General features: G+C 38.8%; 1 protein-coding gene across 1 annotated transcript; it reads left to right on the forward strand.

Moving 5' to 3' along the window:
* The first annotated feature begins 3,430 nt into the window (after nt 1–3,430).
* On the forward strand, nt 3,431–15,530 carry adnpb (activity-dependent neuroprotector homeobox b). Its single transcript, XM_073823016.1, has 4 exons — nt 3,431–3,787; nt 9,894–10,009; nt 11,481–11,573; nt 11,651–15,530. The coding sequence occupies exons 2-4, from the start codon at nt 9,902–9,904 to the stop codon at nt 14,459–14,461; spliced, it is 3,012 nt and encodes a 1,003-aa protein (XP_073679117.1). The 5' UTR covers nt 3,431–3,787; nt 9,894–9,901; the 3' UTR covers nt 14,462–15,530.
* Nucleotides 15,531–16,763: the final 1,233 nt, after the last annotated feature.

The raw sequence follows: 16,763 nt of genomic DNA on the forward strand, positions 1-16,763 counted from the left end.
GATGCCTTTTTTTTTTTCCTTTTTTTTTTTTTTTTTTTAAAGTGCTAACACTTACAGTGGTGGCCAAAATTAGAACACTAGTATTTTCACCAGCTAAAAAAATGGTTTTGCTGTAGTGTGTCAGTAGGAGATATCAATTTATACATTCATTGTAATAATTCAGTGAGATTTTTGTTTGCACAATGAGTCTGACAACAGCCATTGCTCCACACAGAGATCTGATCTCATCATCATCCAGTCTGTCTGGAATGACATTAAGAAACAGAACAAACTAAAACAGACTAAATCCAGAAGGACTGTGGCAACATCTCCAAGATGCTTTAAGAGTCCTACCTGCGAAGCTACCTGGAAAACTATGCGCAGCTGAACCTAGGGCAAAAGCTGCTTCAAACACAGAGGATGGTCACACTAAATGTTGATTTGATTTAGTTAACAGAAGCTAATTGATAAAGAAAATCTATTCATAATCAATTAATGGCAATATTTTTGACAGCATCCTCAATATTTTTGACATTGCCACAGTTCTTCTGGATTTAGTCTGTCTCAGTTTGTCCTGTTTTCTTAATTCCAGACAGACTGGATGATGGGATCAGATCTTTGTGTGGAGCACTGGCTGTCTGTCCAACTCCTTGTGCAAACAAAAATCTTTCTAGATTATTACAATTAATGCAAAATGAATGTTTGGAAATGTACACTGATATTTCCTACTGACACACTACAGCAAGAGAGAAATAACTGTCTTAAAACCAATTTTTTGAAGTTGAAAATGCTAGTGTTCTAATCTTTTCGGCCACCACTGTACCCTCTTAAAAAATAAAGATTCTAAAAGGAGGTTTTCAAAGTCATGGCATAGAGGAACCATTCTGGGAGAACCTTTCAGTGAACAATTACTAAAATAACCATTTTGTGTGTGTGTGTGAAGAACATTTAAACAATGTAAGGAGCTTTTTTCCCTACTATAAAGAACCTTTACTGCAATGGATAGGTTTCATTGATGTAAAGGTTCTTCATGGAACCATCAATTAGCCTTTTTCACACTTCCGTGTTTCTGGCTTCCGGATTGGCGCTCGCAGGGTAAAAGTTTTTCCGGTGACAGCAGCGGCCGTACTTAACATGCGTAAGTTCTGGAATCTAAGTCTATTTTTACAAAATAGATACTATGATACTATGATATATACCGGGGTTTTACTCTAAAATTAGCAAACATTCTTTTCAAAAACTTTGTGTCAGCTTCTGGTCATCACAAAGACTATGTTTATTTAATTATGAATGATAGCACTTATAATACAGTACAGTTTTGAGTTTTGCCGTTCTGTCTATTTGGTGCTGGCTGTGCATTATGACTCTTCACGTCAGTTTTTTTCGTGATTATTAATGTTGTTATTATTATTAAAGTAATATTGTATTTTCTACTTGCTCTCATTTGCATTATTCATTTTACGGTGTAAATGTACGTTGCATAATGTGCCCAGGAATATACATAAAAAAAATAATATAATACTAAACAAGACAATACTCCGATTAATGGCTTTATTCCATTTGGATCTGGATTACGTTGCTGTATTGAGTTTAGGCATCATCCGGACACAGAATCGTTTAATTTAATCTTGGGAAAATGTGCATTTGGATATAAAGGCTGTCAAATGCTGTCATAATTTACCAAGATGTAGTGATTCGAGGGAAATGACTGAGAAAATAGCTTAAATATACCAGAGATTGAGAACAGAAACTATAGCTGGCGCTATGTTGCGCATATTATATTGACGAGTCAGCGGTCCGAGTGCCCATATAAATCACAAACAAGTAAAAATGTTGTTTCTTTGTTGATTATATAACAACAACTTGGAAAACAGAAAAAACAGAAAAGGTAAAAGCCATTATTTGAGACAAGAGCATATTAATATAATAGGCGCAGACCTGTAGCGGAACAGACTTTACCCTGCGCTGACGTAATTTCCGATTTTTGTGAAAAAGGCTTATGGCAATAAAAACTTCAGTTTTTTTAGCCACTATAAGGAAATAACAAGAAAAATAACAATGCATAGTAAAAGGTAAAACTGTTTGCACTACAAACCATTATGTTCATAATTAAGATAATACATTAAAATAATATGGTAAGACACACCTATTTGCAGTATCGAGTAGTAAAACAATCTGTTTTGTACAGCTAAAAATAGCTGGACTCATACAATTTACAAATGGCCGTGCCCACTCTAGCGAAAAATAAGGTGGATAATCTTAAAAATAAAGGTTCTATAATGGCATTGATGGTTCCATAAAGAACCTTTAACATCTATCAATCTTAAAAGTTCCTTATGGTTCCCTCATCTTTGGATTATTAAAATGTTCTCCGCACTAAGAAAAACTGGCTGTCGGTTCTTCAGGCAACCCAAAATGGTTATTCTATGACATTGCTGTGAAAAGCCCCTTTTGGAATATTCAAATCTATACAGAGGTGTTTTCGGGGGCCCTAAGCAAGCGCCCCCCTTGGTTGTTCAATTGCATGGTGCCTAAACACTCTACTGTATGTACATTGATCTTTTTAACAGCCTGGGATCCATTGTACTTGGAGTGGCTATAGAGATTTATGCTTTCAAATTAACATTTAATGTTCTGAATCATTTTGCTTATGCATCTGGATGTATGTTATTTGTACAGTACTTTGGGCTTACATCAAAGCTGATGAAGTCGTATTACGCACTTAATTTCACACATCAGTCAGCGTCAGAGGAAAACAACAACCTACATCCTAAAAGCTAGTGCCATCGATCTCTACAGTAAATGTCTTGATGAGAGCCAAAAAGAAATATTTTTTCTCTCTGAGGCTTTCGAGTGTTCAAGTCCCAAATGACACGCAAACTAGTGTAGTGCAAGGAACTCCTCGGATGAGTTTGATGCAGCCAACACCAAGGGGGGAATAACTCCAGAGCCTAAGGGCCAGAGGGTGGGGGATTCACCATGGCTCACAGTCTGCAACCCCAGCACTTCACATGCAGAAGTAGTCCCGGTGAGTTGCGCATGAGCGCGGGTACAGCGCCACCACCCGAACTCAAGCTGCTCCGGTGCTGAGGTACTGAGGCACTGTATACATCCGACTCTCTGCGGGGGTAGATACCCGATGAAGAATTGACGCATACGCTTCTATCCAATCAAGTTTCGGCCGATGGCGCCCCCTATGGGTTCATTGCATGCAACTGCATTTAGGGGCTGTTTACAACAATTTCAGGAGCATTTAATAAACATTCAATGCGCGCATAGACACACTTGTGAATTTCAGGTAAACTCCGATGGAGAGTAAATATAGGATTGGTGGTCCTTTGACACCTCTCACCATATAATTCCCCACCCACCGCTTCTCTCCATCGGCACAATGCTTTTTTATGCTAATCAAACACACATGTCACTTCCGCCCCTTTTCACACGCCATTTTGGATAGTATAGGTACTGGACCGGGTCGTATTGTTTAAGTGGATGGCGGATTACGCTAATTGCTGTCAATTACATCGTCATCCCGCGTCTTGTGGACTGTGCATCATCGCAAACACAAAACGCGCTCGGCGGTTTACGCTTCTTCTCCTTCCAGGACCCCCGTAGACCTAGCAAACACTGCTAGATGAGTTGCAGCAGCTCATTCCCGGCAGACAGACAGCTCTGGGTCGGCCCGTGACAGGAGTCGAGCTCCCTCTTTCGGCGTGGTGTGTCCGCCCGAGAAGCGGAGGACGAGGCGCTCGGTTCGGGGGGCGGGAAAGTGACATTACGGGCTGCAGCTAGCGAGAGCCCGGGCCAGGTAACGTTAACGTTGAACTCACTCCCGGTTGTGCGTTTGGGGGACGAAACCGAATGAGAATGAACTGAGAGACCTGCTAACTTAGTAATAACCGGAGGAAATCTGAAAGGACCCTCATAGCTAGTTCAGTTTGTCATACAGCAGTTATCTCAGGTCGTGAACGAAAAATAAAGTTTTTATTGATGTGTTCTTACCGTTGTAACTGTATTGAGGGTTTGCAAGCAAACCGGGGGTCGTTATCATCCACACTGACCCAAAATCAGACCACTCACTCCAGCCCGCCGTTATATCTCCGTTTGCTTTGACAGTTAGGCTAACTCATCACGAAAAGCTCGCTGCAACGAATCAATCGTTAAAGGGACCCTTTGCCAAATATAAAACAAATTATGTCATTGTTTATTCGTCTTTATGTTGTCTTAACCCCGTATGACTTTCTAATATCAACTAAAGTTCTAATATCATCCTCAGTTTTATTGTCTGGAAAAAAAAAGATGCACTGAAAGTGAATGGTGACTGAGTCTGTCAGTCTGTCTGACATCTCTTTTTGTGTTTCACAGATAAAAGAAAGTCATGTATGAAGCAATGCTAGATTTAATAATTTGAGTCATTTTATTGTTTGTTTTTAGTGCACTGTCCCTAATTAACGAAGTGCTGTCAGTTCAGCTTGTGCAGTTTTACTAATAACGAACCAAAGGTAGTTTCAGGATTTGATCGTGTTTGACATGTCAACAGACCGACGTGTGACTGTTATTGGTCTCTAATTGGCCAGTTGTTTTCCTCCTCCTTGTGTTGTCATACTTAAGTACTTTCTACTTGAGTGTCCTCTATGTAATTTGTAATGATTGTCAGTCTTTGAATGGTCAGTGTGATATTTACTTTAGTATTTAGCATCCTGAGTAGTATAGATGTCGTTCTGCAAATTGCAGTGCTTGAATTTGACATTTAGACAGCTTGTGTTTATCATGCTGTGTGTGTTTAAATATATATATATATATATACAATATTACTTTCACAACTGTAGCTTTGGTTTTAGGCTTTATAATGGTGAATGTATTTAACAGCACTGTGTTTTTCTCATCAACACAGGGTACATGTTTTTGGATATGGACGGCCATGAGACAGTTAAATAAAATGTGACAAATGTTTTCATTTTCAGCTTGTGTACATGCAAGTCTGATCTGTATGTTAGGAGATCATCAAATACCCTCCTCCCAGAGCAGACACTGCAGATACGGCTTTCCACGCACTGGCCTCTGCTGCTGCCTCAACAGGAGGCGCCATTCCAGGGCTGTAATGCAGAAGCCTGCACAAAAAAGGGAGCGGAAAAAGGGCAGGCAGAATAGGGAGAGGCTTATATAACATGGAGGAAGAGCTGTCCTCTAGCGCCATCTAGAACGGATGGGAGAACATCAGTGAGGAGATGAGGAACGCCTAACCAAAGAGAGAGAGCCCCTATTCAGTGCCGAAGTGAAACTGCTGCTCTTTGTTCAGGCAGGGTGTACCGTATAATGCTCGTCATTGGTGACGCCAAGAGCTGATGCAGGTTTTCCATGAAGGCAGGTTGGATAGGTACATGACCTATGACCTTAGTTGATCTTTGACCTCATTTTTGCGGGATGCAGTGGGATCGGCCTTATTTAGCGTTGCGTTTGCATGTTTGGCTCTTCATGTACGATATTCGTTAGCGCACAGATCTGCAATGCTGGTACTGTCAAATGTTGGCTGCAGATTCGTTGGATGCATTTGTGTTTTTCAGTTGTGCGATTGTGTTTTGAAATGGTGCCATTTCAGACATCAAGTACTGAGGCATTTGTACTTGGTGCTTGGAAAGATTTTGATTATTTGATTTATTAAGAGTTTATTTGATGTAATTTAGAAAACGGTAATAAAATATGACAAGAACTCCGAGTTAAACCGTGTCAGAACAAATTAATTTTGATGATGTCAGATAACTTTGATAGAAAGGCATGTAATGGATTACAATCGACCAAAAAATCGGACTGTTAGTCTGATAATATTTACACAACTATCAATAATTTGTTAACCAATTACCAAGCAATGCTTAATTTTGTTCAGTCTGTGGAGTAAAAAGGTTGCATTAGCATTTAAAGGAAAAAACATGGTCATGTAAAAGTGTCTGAATTATTTTTGCTCCCAAATTTGTATCCATTTTACTGGTAGTCCACTTTTTTGGGGGGGTATAGTATGTCACAGTTTATTTTATTTTGCTATCCTCACTTACATAAATGAACTATAGTGTTCTGCACCTACTAGTAAAACAATATCAGAAATTATATCTGGTGTCTAAATAATTTTTGGTTCGACTGTATTAGGGGTGGGCGGTACACCGGTGTCATAGTCAGCACTGGTGTGACATTGCGCCACGACATGGATTTTCTAATACCGTCAATACCGTAATAAATCAATTATGTGCCTCGAACGGCTGCATTTACATCAATAATAGCTAATTCTAAATAGGGCTGTGCAATATGGACAAAATAATTATATTGCGATTTTTTGAACAAATATTGCGATTGCGATTTTATTTGCGATTTTTTTTTTTTTTTTTTTTTTTTTTTTTTTTTTTTGCTTTTTCAAACAAGCTACATACATACATACATTCTAAATGTATTCAGTGCACAAAAAGTGCATAACAAAACATTTCACAATGAAATAACATAGTATTAAGTTTAATAAACAAAACTGTAGTAAAATTGTCTTTAAAACAGACAACATAAAATAAATTAGCCATGTTACTTTTTTCCCCCGGTACTTTAGCCTACTTTGTGTAATAACGAAAACATTCATTTCAGTGGAAAAATAAGTCCAAAACTCTCTTTTTTAACATTTTGAGGGCTCTACAATCTTTTGCCTTTTTTTTTATTTTTTATTTTTATTTTTATTTTTTTATTTAGAAATTCTTATTTTTTAATTTTTCTGTTAATCAAAAAGCATACACATTTATTTATTTTTAATCAAATGAAAAATAAACCCTTTTAATTTTTGGCAAACAAACAGAGGTTTACTGTTAAAATCAATACATGGAAGAAAAATTATATTCAGTTTAAATAATAATTAAGTGGTTAATCTTGTTGTAATATTTATTTTTTTATCATATATATTGTTCTATGTAAATTATTTAAATATGAATATATAAACACCTACATTATACTGTACAAAAGTAATACAAGACTAATATTGTTCTGTTTCATGTTAAACCGTACTTTTATTTTGACAGGTTGCCTTGAAGTTTCTGTGTGTACACAGTATGATATGATGCTAGTTTTCTCAAATGAAACGGTAAAAGTGAAACTCACTCAGGATTCATATTAAAACGGTCTTTTTGCATTTCAGTTTTCACAGACACTAGTCCATATCGCGTTTTGAATTAAGTGACAGACCAACTTTTGATTTATTAATCCAAAAATCGACGAATTACGTGGCATTCCGCACTATAGTAGATTCGGTTTTTATGAATGGAGTCCGCGATCCAGTCCGTGTTTTCTTGGAGGAGACATTGTAAACGCGCGACCTAGACACAGAAATTACATGCCTTAGTGTAAATAAGATAAATAACATAAGCCAATTTAGTTTGTTTAATAAGAGAACAATGTATAGAACTGTTCTATAGGAAAGATAACCTTAAATGACTTCTATTGTGATCTGGCGCTATATCGAAAATAAAATGAACTTGACGTTCAAGGGGGGCGGGGGTGCCGTTGGGGGGGGATAGATAAAATCGCAGCCTTACGCGGTTTAGAAATCGCATGTGCTAAAATCGCGATTTTTTTGCGATTGCGATTAATTGCACAGCCCTAATTCTAAATAATAAGGCATTAAATTTTCTTCAAACGTTCAGTTGTGGTCTGAATACCTGTCCTTATACTATATATCTTGTTGTAAATAAAAAAGTAAAACATATTCTTATCAGCTTTGCAGGTGGTAGGTAAAAGGGGAGTGGCCATTAAACGACTGGTGAAACACCGTGAAGAAAGGTCGGGCCTGTAGCCTATACCAGGGGCGGAGTGGCAATCGGGACGACCGGGACTTTTCCCGGCGGCCGGCCGAAGGATTTACACAGCGGATCACAAATTGAGGGGGCGCGAGGCGAACGCGACCGGCCTGTTTACTTTTACTTTCGATTTTGCGATAACGCACACTCTGTGTAAAGGGAGCAGCACATTTTATAACGTTAATAGATATTTGTCAGTGAGTACAAGATTGCAGCAAATCCTCCAGTCTATGTTTGTAATCTCTCTTTACTTTCGACCCGTGATCATTCAAATCTAAAGGTCATTGTACACTGAGTCCGATTTTCGTATGCGTTTTTTTTAGTTTTCTCATATTCGCCATCCTTATCAAAATGCTTATTATGGATGCGAAAATGCAGAAAATCAAACACGATCCGATTTTTTTTTTTATGACGGACGAAAGTTTCAGAGGCAGTGTGTAAACTCGATTGACATAACCTGTATTTTTTTTTTTTTTACGTGCAAAAATCTCGGACGAAAATTTCGTACTCATGTGTGCAATGACATCAACTCCAGCAGCTCGTGTTGATGCAGTGTTGCCAAGTCCGCGTTTTTCCCCACAGAATTGGTCTACTTTTAAACTGTTGCCATGGGTTGATTTCCCCCAGTTATTTAAAGGTTTTAAATATTGCAAAAATTAAATTTCAATAAAAAATAATTTTTGTTTTGTTGTACACTGTTAAGTAAGATCTTTAGGTTTTTTGCAAAATAAATATGTTAAGAATGCATAACCTCCCATGTCTCTTTTTGATAAGGATACCTACCATTTACTTATTATATTATAAAAATATTAACTTTATTCACATACTAAAGGGACAGGACAGGCTACTCCTCCCAAAATGTACCAAAAAAAGTAATACCGTGATATTATACCGTCACCGTTCAAAAAAATGAAAAATACCGTGATATTTATTTTAGGTCATATCGCCCACCTCTAGACTGTATACACATTGCTATTCAAAACTTTGGAGTAGGTATCAATTGAAAACAATATTGGAAATAATACTTTTTTTCTGCAAAGATTAAGAAAATTGTGAGATGCACCAGAAGCAATAGTAGCTTTCTTTTTCAAATAAATGTTCTTTTGAACTTTGTTCATTAAGTAATCCCGAAAAATAAAACATCTAATGAAGCATTTTCACAAAAAATCATTAGCAGCACAGCTGTTTTTGACATGACAATACTACTAATAAAAAATATTAATAAAATGTTAATATAAATGTTTTAAAATTCTTAAAAAATGCTGCTGAGAATTCAACTTTGCCATGACATAAATAACTTTATTTTAAAGTATATTAAAATAGAAAAGTTATTTTAAGATGTAATTATATTTTACAGTATTATTGTTTTTACTGTAATTTTGTATCAAATAAATGCAGCCTTGGTTTAAAAACATTTAAAATATATATTTTCGACTCCAAACATATGATAACATTAATGCATTCAGTGTCTTTTTAACAATTCATGTGAGGTTGTGTTTAGTTTGTTTGACTCAATAATAAAAAAATAGACTAGCACATATTCTCCAGACAGAGGTTGATTTCTTTAATCATCACCTCATATGTTGACTCTCCTTATTCTCATTGACATTCTCATTTGTAGAAGTACCTTTGAAGATAATTGCATGCCACCATACAAAGGCCGCAAATTAGTTTCCTGTTGTGAAACGTCTCTTTGGAATTTAATTCATAAATACATTTGTTGCTTGTGGTTTTTGATGAAGAAATAAAAGGTTGGGAAACACTATTGTAAAATAAGACAGCGATATTGTATGGTGTGAGAAGTAAGTTGGCTTTTTGCTGTCTGTGTTTAGTATGCAGCTCATTTTCCCAGACTGTGATGAGAAAGATGCTGTCTGACTCATTTGTTTTGCTTTAGACCTTTTCCTCTCCTAGTGACCATTTCTCTGACATGAGCTTGTGTTTATTATTTGGATTAAGGTGCATTTAAACGGTCACATTGATAGTGTCACAGTGAGATATATTATTCATGTATTGTTCTCTGAAATCTTTCAAACAATACAAAATGTGTATTATTCATTCATGATGGTAATAATGTGACCAATTTGTTTTCAGGTGGCAGAATGTTTCAACTCCCGGTGAACAATCTCAGCAGTCTAAGGAAAGCTAGGAAGAATGTGAAAAAAGTGCTGGGCGACATTGGCTTAGAGTTTTGCCAGGATCACATTGATGTAAGTACATTTCTCTAGTTAAAAGGTCTCCATAAGCAAGGAAGCACATGCTCACCATCGTGGACCATCTGAGTCACCTTTACGACAGCTTCAAATGATTTAGTGTTTCCACGTTGCATTGTGTGTCACAGTGTTACCATTAGCTCTGTAGCTTTGAAATCTGTCACCAGTCAGCTTGTTGGTATGCTTTGACCATTCATTTTCTAACCTTGCATCTTAACAGTATTTATATATTTTTTACACATTGCACTGTTTCTTTAGATTATAAAGTAAGCCCATGTGAACTTTTGGTATTTAAAATTGGCAGAAATAAAGCCGCCTGCCTTGTTTTTAAATAAGTTCACTGTTTTTGTTGCCTGACAAAATTACTACATCTGCCACTAGTGCCTTTTTTTCCTATATTACGGAGACGTCAAAAAGGAAAGTCTGTGTGGAGATTAAATATTGTATTTACTATGACAAAAAGCTGTATTTTAAGTTTCGTTGCTGATCAAATTAAACGACATTGTGAATGCAGTGATTTGTAATGCACATTTTGTCTATAAAATTTTCTAGAGACCATCCTTTCTATATAGTTTGTTGCTTGCTTATGATCTCTAAAGGGTTAGTTATCCCAAAAATGAAAAATTAGCCCATGATTTACTCACCCTCCAGGTGTCCCAGTTGTATATGACTTCGTTCTTTCAGACAAATGCAACAGGAGTTACATAAAAAAAAAAATTATCCTAGCACTTCCAAGCTTTATAATGACATGGGTGGGTGTTTCTCTTCAACAGTCCAAAGCAAGTCCAATAAAGCGCATCCATCCATAATAAAAAGTGCCTCACACAGCTACACAGCTACTTGCGTTTGTGTAAGAAAAATAACCATATTTAAACTTAATCACTTTAATCTAGCTTGCGCCAACTGGTCGTACACGGAAGCAGCTCAGGGCGGATAACGAATTAGAAGTACAAAACAAGGATTTGAAGAGAAAAATATCTGATATAAGCCAAGAGGATACTGGTTTTTCTTTGCTAAAGTAAGGAAACTTTGCTTCCTTTGCTTGTAAACAAACATTGTTTTTTGCAAGACTCACCAGCGTATGCGCAACGCAGAACTACAGTGTAATCCACCCGGAACGGCTTCTGTGTACGACCAGTTGGCGCTAGCTAGATTGAAGTGCTAGAAAGAGATATTTTATTAAAATCTCTGATCGAGTAGCAAATCTATATACAGAATTAGACGGAACGATAGAAAGTTTTACTTTTTGCATCAGTTTGTGTGAACTGTTTGATTCAGTGCAAAACTATTCATTCGTTTTTCTGAGTCTTCATTCGTTTTCAATCTTTCTCATTTTACATCGAAGTACATGTGCAAAGCATTTAAAAAATGTCTTCTACAAAGACTTTTTATATGGTCTTAATCTTTATTGTATTGCGAAAAACTTGCACAGTCTTTTACACTCTACACATTTCTTTTTTTCCTTCAGGACTATAAGGACTTTGTTCCCAATGAGTTCTACATTAAGAACACCACATGGGACGATGTGTGCATGTGGGATCCCTCGATGACCAAATCACAAGTGAGTAGTAACTTAAATTTTACTAAAGGAAAGGAGGAAATAATCTTTTTTGTTAACCCAACTCTTTGTCTTTTCAGGACTACCGCTCAAAGCCGTTCTGTTGTTCAGGATGTACATTCTCCTCCAAGTTTTTCTCCGCCTACAAGAGTCACTTTCGTAACGTGCATAGCGAGGACTTTGAAAACCGCATTCTCCTTAACTGCCCCTATTGCACTTACAATGGGAACAAAAAGACTTTGGAGACACACATCAGACTGTTTCATATGCCCAACAATGTCATGCGTCAGAATGCTGGAGGACTTCAAGGGGCAGGGGTTGGCTTGAAGGATGGTGCTCGCCTGGATAAGACGCGTGATAATATAGAGCAAGCAGTGTACTACTGCAAGAAATGCACTTACAGGGACCCGCTTTATAATGTGGTGCGAAAGCATATCTACCGGGAACATTTCCAGCACGTAGCGGCACCATACCTAGTGAGGCCTGGTGAAAAGACAACATCAGCCAATGGGACAGCAGCAGGCTCTGGTACAGGGAGCAATGCTGATTCTGGTGGAACCAATAGTATGAGCACAGCCATCCACTGCAAACGCTGCCTCTTTGTACCTCGTACCTATGAAGCACTTGTGCAGCATGTGATTGAGGACCATGAGCGCATTGGTTATCAAGTTACTGCTATGATTGGACACACCAATGTTGTGGTACCTCGTGCAAAGCCTGTGATTATGGTGTCCCCTAAAGCTCAGGGCGATAAGGGCATCATTGGTGTAATGCCAAAGGGTACGGTAGTGACTGGAGTACGGCCTTTATCCACTCAGCAACTGAGTCGTATTGTTATTCCTAAAGGGAGTTTGAACTCAAGTGGGCTTCTGTCATCTGTTCACCTAAAGCAGGGGGCATTTGGTCTGAAGCCAGGGACTACACAATCCTTGACCATCGGAGGACAACAGGTGCAGCTCTCAATCCCACAACAGTCTCAAACAAGCAAACCGCAGCTTTCTGCTAGTCTTCGTAGTTCTGTTTCTGGATCATCATCCACTTCCATACTAAAGATCCCTCAGCTGAACTCTCGAGTTCAGGCAGCAGCTACTACGGTGTCATCTGTTACTTCCAAAAAGGGCAACTCTGTCATTGGCACGTCATACACACAAAAATGGAAGATCTGCACCATCTGCAATGAGCTCTTTCCAGAAAATGTGTATAGTTCACATTTTGAAAAGGAGCACAAAGCAGAGAAGGTTCCGGCGGTGGCCAACTACATCATGAAAATTCACAACTTCACTAGTAAATGCTTATACTGCAACCGTTACCTACCTAGCGACACGCTTCTTAACCACATGTTGATACATGGCTTATCTTGCCCGCACTGCAGGGCCACGTTCAATGATGTGGAAAAAATGGTTACCCATATGCGAGGGGTGCATCCCAATGAATCTGTTGGGCCACGGACAGACTCCCCGCTTACTTTTGACCTCACGCTTCAGCAGGGAAATCCTAAGAATGTCCAGCTGATCGTCACCACGTATAACATGCGGGATGCCCCAGAAGAATCGGTGGCATTCCACGCCCAAAACAACGCATTACCACCATCACTGCAGGGGAACAAACCGATTATTCCACCAGTCCCAAAGATACCCTCGGATGCCTCAGACGCCATACCGGCTAAGGCTACACCGCAAACGGCTGTACCTTATAAGAAGGATGTAGGCAAAACACTTTGTCCTCTCTGCTTCTCAATTCTTAAGGGGCCTATCTCAGATTCCCTAGCTCACCATTTGCGTGACCGCCATCAAGTGATACAAACGGTTCATCCTGTAGAGAAGAAGTTGACCTACAAATGTATCCATTGCCTTGGCGTCTACACTAGTAACATGACGGCTTCCACGATCACTTTGCATCTAGTGCACTGCCGCGGTGTCAGCAAAACTCAGAATGGACGGCCTGCTCCCTCCGCAAGAGTTGCACAGGCCCAGGGGGCTGGTCTCAAACGGGCAGGTTTAGCAAACTTTGAACAAACTGAGCCAAAGAGACGAAAATCTGCAACCGATGACCAGACTGGGCATAGCCCACAACCTACAACTGACAAAGAAGAAGAACCTGTAGTGTTTGCCTTGGACCCGAAGGGTTACGAGAATGAGTCCTACGAGACACGAAAAGCTTTCCTCACTCAGTACTTCAACAGGCAGCCTTACCCCACTCGTCGAGAGGTGGAAAAGCTTGCATCCAGTCTCTGGCTTTGGAAATCTGACATTGCGAGTCACTTCTCCAATCGAAGGAGGAGGTGTATGCTCAATTGTGAAACCTTAAACACTCGGGTCCTGCTGGGATTTAAAATGGAAGACGTTACAGATCTACAGCATCCCATGAACTTTGACTCAAAGTGCTATTTCAAGAACCATAACGATGAACATAAAAGACGAACTACTAGATTTCGGATAGGCCGATCTGCCAATGCCATTCGCTTTCGGCAAAGAGCTACAACTAATGGTGACCTGCAGCAGAAGCATGGGACACTAGCAAGGGTTTCCGCCAAAGCCTCATTCTGCTCGAATGGTCAAAAGGCCATCATAGGGAGCAACTGCAATGACTCAGTGAAGAGCACCTTAAAATCTGGAGCACTTGTCAATTCTGAACCAATTGCTGTGGACTCAGACAGCGATCGTGAGGAAAATGTGCAGAATGCACAGTCACTTAGTAAAGAGGAACCAGAGACAAATGATGAAGTGGATGGGAGTGACTCTGACATCAGGGAGGAGGCCCACAGCGAAAACGGTTATGGGTCAAAAGACTTGTTAAACGAAACAAAGCAGCAAAAGGGAGAGTGCCAGTCAGGTATCACAACAAACAAGCTTGAACAATCAGAGACTCTGTTAACCAAGCAACAGGTCTGATATCTGGACAGGGTTAATAAAATGCACATGTATACTTTTGCGTTATGTTTGACGTACACCAACAATGCTGCCTCATTGAACTTCTAGACCTTGGTTACAGACGGTAGCTATAAGGTTCTGCTTTTTCCTCAACTCCTAAAGCCATTTGAGAAAGGCAAAAAAGTAAGATTTTACAGTTTAAAATAAGTAGATGAATGCAAATTTTGGTTGTGAAGCTGGGGTCAACTTTTCCTCAGGATAGGGAAAGAAAAAGCTCAACATTTACCAAACAATACATGATTTGCCTTCAGTTTATGTTTCTTTAACATAACTGGAAACATACTCAATCAGCTGTTATTGTGGCAAAAGGAGTGTTTATTAGAGCCAACAGGTATTCTTGAATTTCATGTTATCACATAGTATCGGTAGTGTATATTTGTACAGTCTTTTAGATATGTCTAAGGAGATGTGTAGGTGTACTCACTGATGAAAAAAAAGATTTGCTATACTTTTTGTGCTCACGCTTAATGGTCATATGTTCTACTTTGGTTTACATAGACGATGGATGTGGCTTCGGTGGCTGTTTTTCCTGTTTACTTTTATTAACAAAAGTATAGCATTTTGCTAAAAATATATCAAAGTATAAATAATGCAAAATAAAAGAACATAATCTCTTGCTTTTGTTTTGCCTGTTTATAACTGAAGCATCTTTTTTTATATATAAATATGTATTTACCATCCTGTAACTTGTTTTGTTTCCAGAGCAGCTTTTCATACATCCACATCTGCCCTTACGTAAGAGTATACGGCAGTTAAATTGACCACTGTAGCATTGTACTAGTAGATTAGCCTGTGTTTGGTTCAGCCTCTGCTGACTGTTTTATTTCTCAGCAATTACACACTTTTTCTCCTCCAGCTGGGCTCCTGTTTTGACCTGGGGTCCAGAATAAGCATCTCTATTCAGTCTAACTTTCTGTATGTTTAAATTTGTGAACTTCAGTTTCTGTTGTTTTTGTTTGTCCCCTTTATTCTATTTTTCTTTGTCACTGCAAACATTTCTGAACAATAAAGTGCTGTATTGTCCTTCTCATAGTGTTTCTAACCCTGGCCGGTCTCTATTTTCTTTGTCTTCTTCTACCTATGGCCTTCCAGTTTTGCTGCTTTGCTCTTCTGCAAACTGCACGTTTTAGGGCCCGTGAAAGTGCACTGGAGCGGCAGTCAAACCCGTGCCTTCCCACCCGTGAACTCGTATTAGATTGATGTACTCCCAGTTCCGAGTTCTGATGTTACATAGCCCGCGAAACAACAATGTCAGCCCTTAGGGGTGCGGAGTTTATGCAAGTAGTACACTGTGGAAAAATAGAGCTTAGGACAATATAACGTTGCAATCAAATTAATAATAATATAAAAATAATAAATGCGCCCAGGCAGTTTGGCGTGGCTTGCCTGGAACGCTACAAAGTCGTGGTTTGAAGTCGTGATTTACGAGCTCAAAAACCTGCCTGGAACGCAGCATTAATTTCGTGTTGTCACTGGTTAAAGCAAGAAAACGATCAGTTCACGTGTGATTCGCACTCTTCTTTTCCCTCGAACTGAGGCGCAGGGTTGCCAGGTTTTCACAACAAAACCCACCTAATTGCGTTTCGAGGGGAGTCTCCCTTTAAATATCTCATTCCGGATGATAAAATACACGTTTTTTTGTCGGGTTTGTTGCTTCAACCCGCGGACATAAAGAAGAATCCTCGGCAACAGTGTTAAAGTAGCCCAATTTCGCGGAAAAAACGCGGACTTGGCAACACTGCAAGGCGCTTCAGCGATCTGTCACTCCACATTAAACAGCACTGAAACTGCATTTATTGTTTGAAAATCATGAAAAATGGACAGAATTTGAAATCTGAGACAAAGTTTATTGCGATTTACTGGATGTGAAGTGCGTTACAATGTTCCTTACATTAACTGAAAACAGGCTATACTACTTGAGTGTTGGGTTTAAAGAATCCATAACATTTTGTAAAAATTAGTCGATTAAAATTGAGAAATAGATATTTTTACCCAGCCCTACTTTACACAGCCCTTTTCTTTACATGTTTTAACCCCATTTCACTAATGTAATATTCTTTTTATCCACTGTATTGTTAAAAAGAGTCTCTAAATGACAAGTGGAAAGAAGTGAAGGATTTTAAAACAAAAGAGCCTTCTACTTTTAGGTCAGACAAGATGCCAAAGATTGTCTTCTGTACCTATGCCATGAATTGTATCAATTGTGACCCTGAGGTCAATCTACTCATGCCTTTGAAAAGAATACAGTATGTGAGATGGATTT

Source organism: Garra rufa, chromosome 18, assembly GCF_049309525.1.
Source record: "Garra rufa chromosome 18, GarRuf1.0, whole genome shotgun sequence".
Lineage (NCBI taxonomy): Eukaryota > Metazoa > Chordata > Actinopteri > Cypriniformes > Cyprinidae > Garra > Garra rufa.

Coding starts and splice junctions, on each gene's coding strand:
- adnpb (XM_073823016.1), top strand. CDS start 9,902: ATGTTTCAACTCCCGGTGAACAATCTCAGCAGTCTAAGGAAAGCTAGG. Junction 10,010..11,480: donor TTTGCCAGGATCACATTGAT/GTAAGTACATTT, acceptor TTTTTCCTTCAG/GACTATAAGGACTTTGTTCC. Junction 11,574..11,650: donor CCTCGATGACCAAATCACAA/GTGAGTAGTAAC, acceptor TTGTCTTTTCAG/GACTACCGCTCAAAGCCGTT.